General features: G+C 41.4%; 1 protein-coding gene across 1 annotated transcript; it reads right to left on the minus strand.

The window, feature by feature from the left end:
• Positions 1–4,770: 4,770 nt before the first annotated feature.
• On the minus strand, positions 4,771–11,288 carry LOC136856325 (sodium-dependent nutrient amino acid transporter 1-like). Its single transcript, XM_067134081.1, is given in 9 exon segments — positions 4,771–6,219; positions 6,372–6,606; positions 6,747–7,259; positions 7,384–7,434; positions 7,437–7,659; positions 7,816–8,050; positions 8,540–8,801; positions 10,389–10,493; positions 11,096–11,288. Coding segments are annotated over 9 exon segments (1,989 nt in total). The 5' UTR covers positions 11,150–11,288; the 3' UTR covers positions 4,771–5,908.
• Between the last annotated feature and the right edge of the window lie 2,531 nt (positions 11,289–13,819).

Raw genomic sequence — 13,819 nt, forward strand, 5'->3', positions numbered from 1 at the left:
AATTACCTCGGAATCGCGAGAAGGACACGCAACACGACATCAGAGACACGGCGCCATGTTGATACCTGTCATCCGGGACTTTTCCTCCCATCAAAACAGGTGGGGGTGGGGGGGTACCCGGGGGGTGCGGGGTCCCCATAGACGTCTCGGGTAGGGGGAGGGGTCTGAGAGTTAGATTCGTGCTGCTCCTCTCCCTCCTTTCCTCCTTCCGCTTCGGAATCCCCAATTGGCGTTTCGGTGTTTTTAAACTAATTGATTAATTAATTGGTTATATAATTGCTATATAATCCATTCATATAATCTAATAATTGATAATTAATAAGCCAAACCAAAATTCATGCTGCTCTTCGCCCTCCTCCGCTCCTTCCGCTTCGGAATCCCCACTTGGCGTTTCGGTGATTTTAACCTATAAATCGATTAACTAACATTAATACCCCATCCAACCACCTAATAATTAGTAATTAATAACTAATTATAAATTAAAATGAATTAAATAACTCATTTTAAGCTCTGATTCACACGAGAACGACCATAACGTTTTCTTTGGCCGAACCGAACGCCCCCATTTTCTTTGTTCGTCTAACAATGACCCTCTTGTTTCGCCTGGACGAGAGGGCCACTTGAGAATGATATAAATATTTGGGTTTCGCCCGGGGTGCTGCCGCCATGGGGGTGCCACAGGGGGGACGGTCCATTTAACTGCCAATTTTTAGACATCAAATAAACTTATTTCCGCGATTTAAGGCTTTCGGGGCCATGTTGAATTTGACGTATAGACCTACGGGTGAAAGCGAAGATTTTGAATGGCGTCTTAATAGCAAAAAAGGGGATTTATTCGGTTTGTAATCCGTTAATCGCAGGGTCTGGGTAATCTCCCACTCCGAGGATTATGGCTCCAGGGGGCCACCTGGGTTTTGTAACCTGTGTGGCGTCGAATGTGAGTCACGAATCCTTCTAGAAAACGAAAGAAGTTGCGTATTTAATTCTACCGCTTTCATTCCGTTGCTAATTACAATTAACGTCATTAATAGTGGTATTAATTAACAAAATTAGAGGTAATTAATGAGGATATATATATATGCCGTATTATTTTGTAATTAATACGTTTCATCATATAAACAAACTCTCAATGGCCGGAGCCACTTTAGAGTACGCATTCTTCTTCTTCTTCTTCTTCTTCTTCTCCTTATTATTATTATTATTATATTATCATCATTATCATTATTTATTATATATAATACAAAGTCTCTCTCTCTCTCTCTCTCTCTCTCTCTCTCTCTCTCTCTCTCTCTCTCTCTCTCTCTCTCTCAATGAATATACGCTGGAAGGAATATCTTTCCTCGTCTGTTGCAAAGAGGGCCACGCCCCCCGCCCATTATAGGTCTAATTATTGAAACAATAGCCAGGATGTCTGTGTAGTGGGCGCGAGGTGGGTGAGGGGAAGGGGGAGGCGTGTGGTGGGGAAATATGTATGTGTTAATTGCATTCGTTAATTCCCCACCCTAGCAACCATTACAGAGAGGAGTCATTATATCGGTCTGTGGTAAAGATTTCTCAAAGAAGGATTGAAAGGGGTACGCCCCCCGCCCCCCGAAGGAGGTCAAAGGGGTCACAAGGGGGCGACGCCCTACTAGAGAGACTTAGTGACTTCTTTAATACCCCATTTCAATGCCCAGGTCACAGACCAAGGGATTAGGAGAAGTGGGCAGGTGGTGATCTTGTGCATAGTACATAAGTCCGCCATTTTTTTTTTTTTTTTTTTGGTTTGTCTCGATGCGTTGAAGAGCCCTGAATTCGGTTCATGCATTATATTCATCATTGTAGTGATAATGTATTGAATAATAGAAATACTGAATAATATTATTCATTATATATATGATATATGTATTTCTAATATATTAATCGTTCTACCTTTGCTTGGGGTTCCTGAACCAGGACGGATTTCACCAGGAACAAACGAACGCAGCCATAATAAATGTCTATAATGAGTCTTTAGAGAGAGAGAGAGAGAGAGAGAGAGAGAGAGAGAGAGAGAGAGAGAGAGAGAGAGAGAGAGAGCATACGAACGCAAAATCCATATAGTACTACAATACATATGGCCATCTTATTAAGCATATGATAGGGAATCACATTTCTCTCTCTCTCTCTCTCTCTCTCTCTCTCTCTCTCTCTCTCTCTCTCTCTCATTCTTTTCCATACCTGGGTCAGATATGCTCCATTACAACTCTGTTAAGCTTTCTCTAATAATAATAATAATAATAATAATAATAATAATAATAATAATAATAATAATTATTATTAATAATAATAATTATTATTATTATTATTATTATTATTAAATAGACATTTCTATATAAGTTATCCATTCGATAGAAAACGAGAATTTACTGATGTTTTTATAGAAAACGTAATTCAATGGCCACCTTATATATATATATATATATATATATATATATATATATATATATATATATATATATATATATATATATATATATATATATATATATATATATATATAGCTTAATGATAAATAATATTGCCAAGACCAGGAAGAACATTCTTTATTGTACGAGCTTTGAGGTATAAAACCTCATCATCAGGCTGAAAAAACCGACAAGGATGAAAATCAATAAAATTGCAATAAAATGAATTGTCATAATAAATCTTCAGCAAAAATACTAACGAAATATATAAAACGAACAAGTAAATACAAACTAAAAGGGTGAGACGTAAAATAACGAAAAATTAAAAACACAAACATAAAAATAGGAATAAAAACTAAAGTGAAATGTCAACAAACTACCACTCACAAAGTAAAATATTTAAAGAACCTAATTGAGTACCTACTATGAAATTACACGATAGCTAGTTGAATACCAGACGAGTTGTTGTTCAATTCCGGCTTCATCTTTTTAATAGTCAGCGACTCTGAAATTAAAAGGTCCAGTCTATTTGAACAAAAAGACAGTACCCGAAAATCCAGGTCAGTGAAAGGATGGTCCTGTGTTAAACTGTGTTCCCTAATGGCAGAAAAGGGTGGTTTGGAAAGGGGAAACCTAGTTCTAATAGAAAGACCTCTGTGTTCCAAAATTCTGTGTCTGAGCCAGCGGGAACTGGATCCCACGTATCGCAGACCACACTGCGAACAAGTGAACAAGTAAACGACACAGGAATTAAGGTCCACAGGCAGAGTAGGCTTCTCTCTCAAAAGTGATCTTATTGCAAAAGGATTACAGAAAACAAACCGGAAACTGATTTGAGGGAAACAATGCTTAAGTATTTCTTGTAACTTTTTCGGACCATATAGCTACTATGACCAAGGTAAGGCAATTTAATGTACTTTACATCTTTAGTAGCAGTACTGTACACCGGTCTGGGACAAAACTTTTCATTTAAAAAAATTTTTCAGAACTTTGTAAAATACAAAAATGGGATATGAGTTTTCAGAAAAATAATTCTGGAGGAAAACCATATCTTGATGAAATGGATTAAAATCACAACAAACATTGTAGGCTCTATTAATCAAAGTGCGTATTGAGTTCATCTTATACAACTTTGGCGAAAAACAAAGGTAATTCAATCCCAAGCCAGTAAAAGTACTTTTCCTATAAACAGAGGTCTCAAATTTGCCACTATTTCTGTATACCTGTACATCTAAAAATGACAACTTATTATCCTGTTCCGTCTCACAAGTAAAAGAAATGTTAGGGTGACGAGAATTAAAATATTCAAAAACAAATCAACATGTGATAATTCCTTAAACACAAGGAAAGTATCACCTACATACCTACGGTAATACAAAGGTTTGAAAGCACTAGGGCATTCAGACATCCAAATCCTTTCACAATAACCCATGAAGCAATCCGCATATACAGGTCCAAGGGAATTTCCCATAGCTACTCCATCTATTTGATTATATAATTTACCATCAAAAGTAAAAATACCATCAGCAGTTGCTAAATGTAATAATTTTTGCAAGTCTATTTTATTAAGTCCAAACACTGATAAATGGTTTTAACATATATTATTAAGAATAATGTCGGTTGTTTCATTTAATGGAAGGTTACATCGAAACTAGCCATTACAACATCTTGGTTATATATAGACCTTTAAGCATTTTTATCTATTGCTTTTTATGCAATTCTCTCTCTCTCTCTCTCTCTCTCTCTCTCTCTCTCTCTCTCTCTCTCTCTCTCTCTCTCTCTCTCTCTCTCTCTCTATATATATATATATATATATATATATATATGGATGACACTTCTAGCCCCCTACAGTGTGACAAATACCATTATAACACTTCATTATAACACTTAAAACTGCAGGAGCCCTGGGGTCAGGCCTCATGATACCATGTACATTACAGCACTTTTTAAGACCCTATTTCTGTGTGTAATACAGCTGGTGGCACAGCGCTGTGCAGCTGCTGTTATATCACTGAGAATCAGAAAACAGCAATGGCTGCCTTGCTTGTACCTACAGCCACGTGGCTGTCCAATCTCTCTCTCTCTCTTTTTGTGGTCTTGCAATTCTTAAATACCTTTGCTCTTAGCCTAAAATGGTTCCTATTCTTGCAAAGCACTTGAATTTATTAAATTTGGCTTGAATTCGACCCCTAATTACTTGAAAATAGTCAAATACGTTTCTCTAATGACTCTCACTTATATTTCTGGTGGCCACTTCTCCCTAAAACCTCTTCAAAAGGAGGTTCTCTCTCATAGGCCTGTGTTCTCATCCATTTGAGGGAAGGTTATAAATAAAATCAGACAGTAATATCATAAATTGTTTATTTTGCAATATATATAACAGTTTGAGTTTGAGGTTTAAACTATCTTTGGCTTTTAAATAAACCAACATTTGAATTCTTCATCAGAATACTAACATATACAATTGTGTAAAAACTTTTTTTACGTAGAAAAATTCTCTGCGGTGAAACACTCTGTCATGGGGCTTCACAGTACCTGAATTATATAGATACACTGTACTTAAATTAGACATCACAGCTGAATAAGAGTGTAAAATACTCCGATCAACAACCATGGGTGAGTTCTTAGTTCCTAAGTTAGGTGTCGAGCGAGCGCACGCATCTGACATCGCTGAGCATCCCGGTTGGCTGGTAAAGTCCTCGTTCAGCGCGTGTACAGCGTACGGACTACACAGCAAGGCATCGTTCCTACTCCCCTGCGGGCGTGCAGTAGCAGGACTCATCCGACGCCTCTCGTACGCTTCGGGTGCACGAGATGGCGTAGGCAAAGGTCTACATCCCGGCTCGATGGGTCGCTCCGCTGCGACGGCTTGGCGACAAAATGCCGAAGACTTGTCAGAAGCCCTCGTTCGCTCTCCAGCGATCGAGTGCAATTAAGTGAGACAGGTTCCTCTACACGCTATTTACAAAATGTCCCTAAAACTATTTCTAATATGGATGAAAATGAAGATGAAATTTCAAGATAAGACATTTGTACTCTTCTTAAACCTAATGGACTGAGTTTGTCGAGACTGCACGCTTGGAAGTAGTTGGGAGATGAAAGCCGATCAGGCAGGGGTAACAAGTGTCGAAAAGCTTCGTAAACCTGTGAAAGTCATCACAATTTTTGGGGTAGTTTGGACTGGAAGACTGGTAGCCTCAAGGACTCCGAGATTTTCAGAGTATGGTGAGGGTGAGGAGAAATGGAAGACGTGCAGATTGGTGAAAAGACGTAGGGGAAGACTTCACGTATCCCCGAAAGGTCTGAAGGTCGTGCAAAAGGGAAGTAGGTATCACTCTACAAAGGTACAGTTTCGATATGAATGATGATGATGGCGATGAGACGACGGCGATAAAGTCTCTCCACAACGAGAGACGTTACGTCAAGGAAGGGACGCGAACGACGCTGAATAAATTACACGTGCTGAGACTTTCGCCACGCCCTCACACGCTGGAGTGGTACTGGGTGACGGGGTCCGTGGAAGCCTTCGAGCTGAGAGACGCCATCGACATCGTTGAAGCGGACGGCGGGAGGGGATTGTCGATCCCCTGGAGACCCGCCCTCTTCTCCGCGAGCAACAGGTGGTACTCCTGGCGAAGGGCGGAGTCCTTGGGACACCAGTCGGAATTGGCCTTGAACGAGTTTTTCACGGCCTCCCACAGGTTCATGGAGGTGTTCCTCTGGCGGATGACCTCGGCCACGAAGAAGATGGGTACCATGCTGCAGGCGAAGACTGCCAGGATGATGCCAAAGGCTGTTCGGAAGGAAGGAAGGAGGTTTCGATTTAGTATTTTTATGGACAGAGGCTCTGCTCTTATCATTATTAAAAGACACGTGATGAAAAACTGTTTATGTTTTCACATTCGTGAGAACAGAAACAGAACACAAACGAGGCCGCACGCTTACCGTGGGCGCCGGGACCGAACGTGTAGTCTCCGACTTTGAGGGGCTTGGCCACGACCTGGCTGTAGATGAAAATGACTGCGATCAGGACGGGGATCAAGATAGCCCAGCAGAACTTCCAGTAGTATCCCGTCTTGCGGTTCAGCATGAACTCGATGTCCCGGCAGAAGTTGTTGATGCCATAAACCCAGTGGACGGCGGCCAGTTCGAAGATGACCAGGATGAAGATGATGAACCCCTGTGATGAAATGTTTGAGAGATGAGTAAGATAGAATCATGAAGAATGGGGTGGATGGTGATGATGAATGTGTGTATATATTAAGCAAACAGATTATACAAAGAGATTACAAACTGCGATATAGCGTATATAATACTTACACCTCCGTAGTAGTTGACTAGCTCCAGGACGTACTGCCCTTGCGGCGTGACGTAGAAGAGCCCGAGGAGGAAGCCGGCGATGCAGACCACCAGAGTCACCAGCCACTTCTTGAAACTGGGGAACTCGTCGCAGATGATCGTTATGATGCAGCCGGTGAGGGCCGAGGCACTCCCGACGCCCAGGGTGAACAGCATCAGGAAGAACAGGACGGAGAAGAGCTGGGGCACGTACTCGAACCTGGCCAGCACGTCGGGGTAGCTGATGAAGGCGAGGGAGGTGCCTCCGCCGCTGACCACGTCGTCGACCTTGACGCCCAAGAGCTCGGCCAAGTGGCCCAGGATGGCGAAGGTGGTGAAACCGGCCAGGAGGGAGGTGAGGGTGTCCGTGACCGATATGATGGCGGCGTCGCGGTAGACGTTGTGCCTGAAGGAGTTGTAGGAGGAGAACATGATGATCGATCCGAACCCGACGGACAAGCTGAAGAAGGACTGGTCGACGGCCGCGTACCACACCTGCCGAGGGAAGACGATTGTTCTGGTTACTGACTTGATTCCTAGACCTGTTTATATATAAATGATTACAACGGGCATTCTGTTCAGGGGATGCTGACGGAACAAGATCATTCTGTCTACTCACATTCGGCTCGAGGAGCTTCGACCACCTCGGGGTGATGAAGAAGAGGATGCCGTCAAGAGGGCGCCGGGAAGCGTCGCGCCTCTGATCAGCATGATGAACAGGACCAGGTAGGGGAAGAGCGCGGTGAAGTAAGCAGCCTTGCCGGAGCTCTGGACTCCCTTTGCCATGATGACGAAGAGAATGAGCCACGAGAACAGGAGGCAGAGGGAGAGGCGCCACTCGGGAGCGGTCAGGCCGTTCGCGAGGCCGTTGGTGTCCACTTGTAGGACTTCTTTCCTGTTGGGTAAAGGATCTCTGTTAGATGTGACTTGTACAGAAAGTCTTGTATTACGGGACTGATCGACATGTCAACGTCTTCAACGACAGGTTGAAAAACACAGACAATTAAATGAACGAGCCTTGACAATGAAAAACGATGCAGAAAATGCTTACGTGAAATATTCCTCAGCTGAAGTAACCAGCTTAGTGGTGTTGACGCCCAGAGATTCTGCAGTAATGGTTGAATTCATGGTGGAATCTATGCAATAGGCAGAAGACCAGTTACCGCACTGCGACCAAGGAAGGGAGCTACTGAAGGAGGCAAAGAAGTAGTACACGGTAAGGCCCATGAGCGACACGTAGTACGTGACAACGGCCCACGTGGCAATCGCCTGGCCAAAACCGACACCTGTGGGGAGGAGATAAGGAAAGGTCAGCTGGAAGTTTAAACTAATTTCTATCACAACGGTATTGAGTAATGCTGATTCTTTCAGATAAACTGGAGAGAGATCTCTGCAAGTCTTGACTTGCTTTGTACAAACTCAGAGATGATCAAAGAACTGGTTTTTTATTGTGGAAAAGGTTCAGCCAAAGAAAAGGAAAATGATGTGAGTTTAATCAAAGATATTATTCAATCAAATGATGTTTGTTGATGATGCTGGAAATTCAGCCTGAGTCTGTACTTGTCTATACTGAATTTGGTTATGCAATCTGCAAGGGTGGGTCACATCACATGATTTTGACTTCAGAGACTGAACAATTCTAAATGGGCAACAAAATTGACTGGACGGTGACAAAATGGCAAATCTAATCGCTAAAAGGGACCGTCCAAGCGAACGAATCCGCCCCAGCCAGTCCCCGCCCTATCGAAAGACATGTAACATCTCGGAATGCTCACCTCTGAATGCTGGCGAGATATCCCACACTCTGACGGACCCGGCAGATGCGAACTGCCCCAGACAGAGTTCCATGTAGTAGAGGGGCTTTCCAATGAACATGAGGACCAGGATGTAGGGAATGAGGAAGGCGCCTCCGCCGTTCTCGAGGGCGACGAAGGGGAACCTCCACACGTTGCCCAGCCCCACGGACATGGCCACGCACGACAGGAGGAACTCGATGGGGCTCCCCCATTGCTGCCTGCCCGTGTCGCCGGCTTCCTCCTGAAGAAGGGAGAACGTGAGTTGGTTAGCGATGCTGGTGTTGTTCGAAGTGATATTAGATGAAGAGGGTTGATGCGGTTATATGTTTCAAATGGTGGATGAGATTTGTAAATAGACCAATCTAGACTGATACATCTCATCTACATAAAGTTAATTATGTAGATGAGACAAGGATGACAGAGAGATGGAGATGGTTTGGACATGCCCTTCTCCTGGGAGAACGGTGCACGACAGCTTCATCTGGGCCCCCGTGGGCACCAGGAGAGCGGAGATTTGTGGAAGACAAAGCACAGGAAAGCAGTGAAGTAAAAGTGAAGAGGAAATGAATAAATATATAAAAGAGAAAACTGATTATAAATAAGTTTTGAAGGGCAGTGAGTGGTTTTATGTATATATAACAATTATGTTTATGCATATGTATATATATCTCAATCTGGTTTTATAATAATTTTGACTCTCCTTGCAGAGGGGGAAAATTAGGCAGTGACTGGCCCAGGGATTCAAAAGATGAACCACTTTTTTGGGCCAAAAGCCTCAGTCATAACTTACAGATTGGGATTGTGAAAGAATAGATTCCAATTGTAAAACAAAATATTCAGATAAATGCCAAACGTTTTGTTAATTAGGATGTCCATTCACAATCCCGATTTGATTGTAAGCCAATGGTCACTTGAAAATCACTTGAAAAACACTTGAAAATACAAGCGTGACTTATTGTCAAGTTGAATGAACATTAAGCCACAAATATTCATCTAATATAAGCACTGCTTAACCCAACCGTGACCAAGAATATAAAAATAAGAATAATCAGAGAATAAATAGCATAAATGGCAATCTCTGAAGTGACCTTCACTTGAGAGAGAGAGAGAGAGAGAGAGAGAGAGAGAGAGAGAGAGAGAGAGAGAGAGAGAGAGAGAGAGAGAGAGAGAGATTTTAAAATCTAAGTAGAAAGTTGAATGATTCATAATTCTTAAAGTAAATGTGAATGGATTTAATTTAATGGAAATAAATAATGTTAAACTTTACATTTTTCCCTGACTTTCACTTATAAAGAGAGAGAGAGAGAGAGAGAGAGAGAGAGAGAGAGAGAGAGAGAGAGAGAGAGAGAGAGATTTTAAAATCTAAGTAGAAAGTTGAATGATTCACAATTCTTAAAGTAAATGTGAATGGATTTAATGTTATGGAAATAAATAATGTTAAATTTTACATTTTTCCCTGACTTTCACTTAGAGAGAGAGAGAGAGAGAGAGAGAGAGAGAGAGAGAGAGAGAGAGAGAGAGAGAGAGAGAGATTTTAAAGTCTAAGTAGAAAGTTGAATGATTCACAATTCTTAAAGTAAATGTGAATAGATTTAATGTAATGGAAATGAATAATGTTAAATTTATGTCTGACGGTTGATAATAATAATAATAATAATAATAATAATAATAATAATAATAATAATAATAATAATAATAATAATAATAATCTGAACAGGGAAAATATAAAGGTCAGACAAGCTCGGGTAACGGGAAGGAAATCACTCAGAGAGAGAGAGAGAGAGAGAGAGAGAGAGAGAGAGAGGCATATTTCCAAGGACCAACCCACCTGGAGCTGTGGGACGCCACCGTCCACTTTCACCTCCACTACGGGTTCCTGCGGAGGGCGTTTGTTGTTATCGTCTTCGGGCGCGAACCCCCTGTTGATGTGGCCCTGGGGGGGAGAGAGAGAGAGTGAGTGAGTGAGTGAGTGAGTGAGAGAGAAAGAGAGAGTTAAGACTCAGTCCGTTATTCGAGAATAACTGTTAAATATAACTGTTAAATATTGAAGCTCACGAATTATTTTAATATATTTCACTAGGGTATCCAGGGGGGGGTTTGGTTTGGGGGGGCATCTGGGCACGTGGCCCCCGCCCCCGTGAGAAGAATAATGACAAAATAGTAATATTGAAGATTTAGATGACGTCAAAAATATAAAAATGGGAAAAAATATATAAAATCTATTAGAGAAATGATAAAAATTTGAGAAAAATTATAAAAAATAATTATATATATTTCTGGATACATCAAATTAAAAAAATAGGTCATTAAATTACCACAAATTCAAGCCCACGAATTATAAAACATTAAATAAAAAATATGTCAATTTTAAGGTCATTAAATTGTAAAAAATTTAAGCCCACGAATTATAAAACATTAAATAAAAAATATGTCAATTTTAAGGTCATTAAATTGCCAAAAATTTAAGCCCACGAATTATAAAACATTAAATAAAAAAATAGGTCAATTTTTAGGTCATGACAACCGGCCACCTACCTCACCCCTCCAGAACATGGCTTTGGAGAGAACGCCTTGCAGCGGGTTCTTCATGATGGCTCCTTTTGAGATTAAATCCACGTGCCGTTGGGTAATATATAATAATATATATATTATATCCTCCGGGGGCAGTCACACAATTATATATCCTCACTTGTAAGCAGAGTATTATATCCAGGCGTGCGCGGTGCGTCCTCCCACTTCGGAAGACAAGAGCGATCTGGATCGGTGATCGTAGCAGCCTTCGTTATAGGTGTCCCAAAGTTCAGGTAGAGGTGCCAGTTAGGCTATTAAAGCACCCTATTTTCCAAAGAAAAGCTGCTGTTTAAACAGCTCCGTCGCCAACAGCCGCGAAGAACGGACGATTCATGGAATGAATAAACTGGAATTTGAATGAGGAAGAGCGGGAGACGCGCAAATTTAATGAATTATGAGAATTGTAATTATGGTAACGCTCGTTTTCCATTCCGAGCGGATGATGACTCGCGGGAAACAACCCGAGTGACGTCACGGGATCGCTAACTTTTTTTTTTTCGCCGTAAGCCGAAAGTAGTGAAATTCGGGTTTCCCGACATTCCCATTCCGTATTCCCGTTGTCCCTACGCAAATAGTGTCCACTTCCGATGGATGGAAAGTTCCATGACGGGGGGGGGGGCGGGGAGCCTCTTGAGAATTTTTCCTGGAGCGAATGCTCCTGGAACTTTGACCCATAAGTCGTTGGAATGTGGAAAATCTTGGATTTTAAACCGTTATCAAATAAATCTTTTTGAATTGCTTTAGAATTATAATAAATAAAAAGAGGAAGATTTCAAAATACCCGTTGGATGCCTCAATGAAGCTTGACTGACGCATTCTGGGAGCAAAATGTCCCTGGAACTAGACCTATAGTCGCTGGAATGTGTAAAAATCTTGCATTTTAAACCATTTGTCAAACAAACCATTTGAATTGCTTTAAAATTACAATAAATAAAAAAATGAAGACCTCAAAATACCTGATGGATGACTCAATGACGCTTTACTAATGCATTCTGGAAACAAAATATCCCTGGAACCTAGACCTATGTGTGGCTGGAATGTGGAAAATCTTGCATTTTAACTAACAAAATAATGAATCTTCGGAGCTGGTTCAAAATTCTGATGATCAGGAAATAACGCAGGACATAAAAAAAAAATCTATTGCATGACTCAAGGAAGCCTGACCAATGCATTCTGGAAGCAAAATCCCTCCCCTGGAAGTCCTGGAAACTAGACCTAAGCGTGGATTCCGTTTGCATAATGATGCATTTAAAACCATTAATCAGTTTCAATAGTGAGCATATAGTGTTGCCCCAAAGTCCATGATTCACGATAACAGAAAAAGGTCTGACATAAGGAATATTTGTTGTGTGACTCACGAGGAATCAGAGTTTTCATAGAGCCATTCGGGAAAGCTGAAGGGAGTGGTACGTTTGAGCTTTCCGAGGCAGATGATATATTCTTTATCTGCGCATTTTAGAAGGTGGAATTATATTCTAGTCTTTGCATTACTATTACGTTATACAACGCCGCCAACCGAGACTTTTATATAGATAAACAATACGATTTCCAGCGAGAAATGACAATGGAAATGTGGCGTAATGGTATGCGTTCTGCATCCGGGTTCTGTCCGTGTAAACATTCTCGCTTTGTCTTTGAGAATTGGCTGGAAAACTGGAGTGCCCCAGTGACGAATATAAGCCTGGAATAATGAAGAATATTGAACGGGGTAGACGAAGCCATTAGCAGAATTTTGAAAGCTCACCCCTTTGTGAGCGAGAGGGCCGGGGTTCACTGGAAAAGGCCTTGTCTTTTCTTTGTTATGTCATGATCAGTCTTCCTCCTCCTCCTCCTCCTCCTCCTCTTTTTCCTCTTCTTCTTCTTCTTCTTCTTCTTCTTCTTCTTCTTCTTCTTCTTCTTCTTCACTTGCTGGTCCTCAATCGAGGCCACACCATTCAGAAGAGCAAGGGATTCTTATCCAGTGAGTCTATGAGTACGAGGTCTTTCTCGGAATCAAAAACAGGTTTATATTTTTAGTTTTCACCTTTATTTCTACACACAGCAGAACCCTGGGAGCTTGCCTCAGGGTAGATACAACCACGTACAATGATTAAATCACTCCCGAGGCGAATGTGAGTAATTCCACATCACGTTTTGTCCGTTTGTACGATGAGAAACATTATTCCGCCTACCATATTGGTAGTCATGTTGGCCATATCAATTCTGACCATACCTGTAAATATTTAGGCATTTGCTGATTTAGGCGTCTGGGCGCGCCTTGGACGGGTGTAAAAATAAACAAAGTGAGATTACGAAGCTTTTATTTTTCAGAGGAAGTGTCAAAAGCAGTTTTTTGGTTGCAGGAAATTCAAGATTGGCGTTTAGGAAATCCCTTGTGATTGAGAAGCACTTGCGTTTCCTGCAGGCCTTATCGTTAAAAACGAAGGAAAACTTGTTTCTTTAGAGAGAGAGAGAGAGAGAGAGAGAGAGAGAGAGAGAGAGAGAGAGAGAGAGAGACTTCTTCATGACGTCTAAAACTAGTTCCGTTACGTTGGATGTTCGTCATTTGTTCTGTGGGTTTTTTGACTACAAAATCTCGATTTTTTCCTCTAGGTAAACAATACTTCTTCTTCTTCTTCTTCTTCCCGAAACGAACTGAGAATCTGGGAATCACTTCTGACATTTCCAGGACTGGATACGTATGTCAGC

This window comes from Macrobrachium rosenbergii, chromosome 35 (genome assembly GCF_040412425.1).
Source record: "Macrobrachium rosenbergii isolate ZJJX-2024 chromosome 35, ASM4041242v1, whole genome shotgun sequence".
NCBI classification, from domain to species: domain Eukaryota; kingdom Metazoa; phylum Arthropoda; class Malacostraca; order Decapoda; family Palaemonidae; genus Macrobrachium; species Macrobrachium rosenbergii.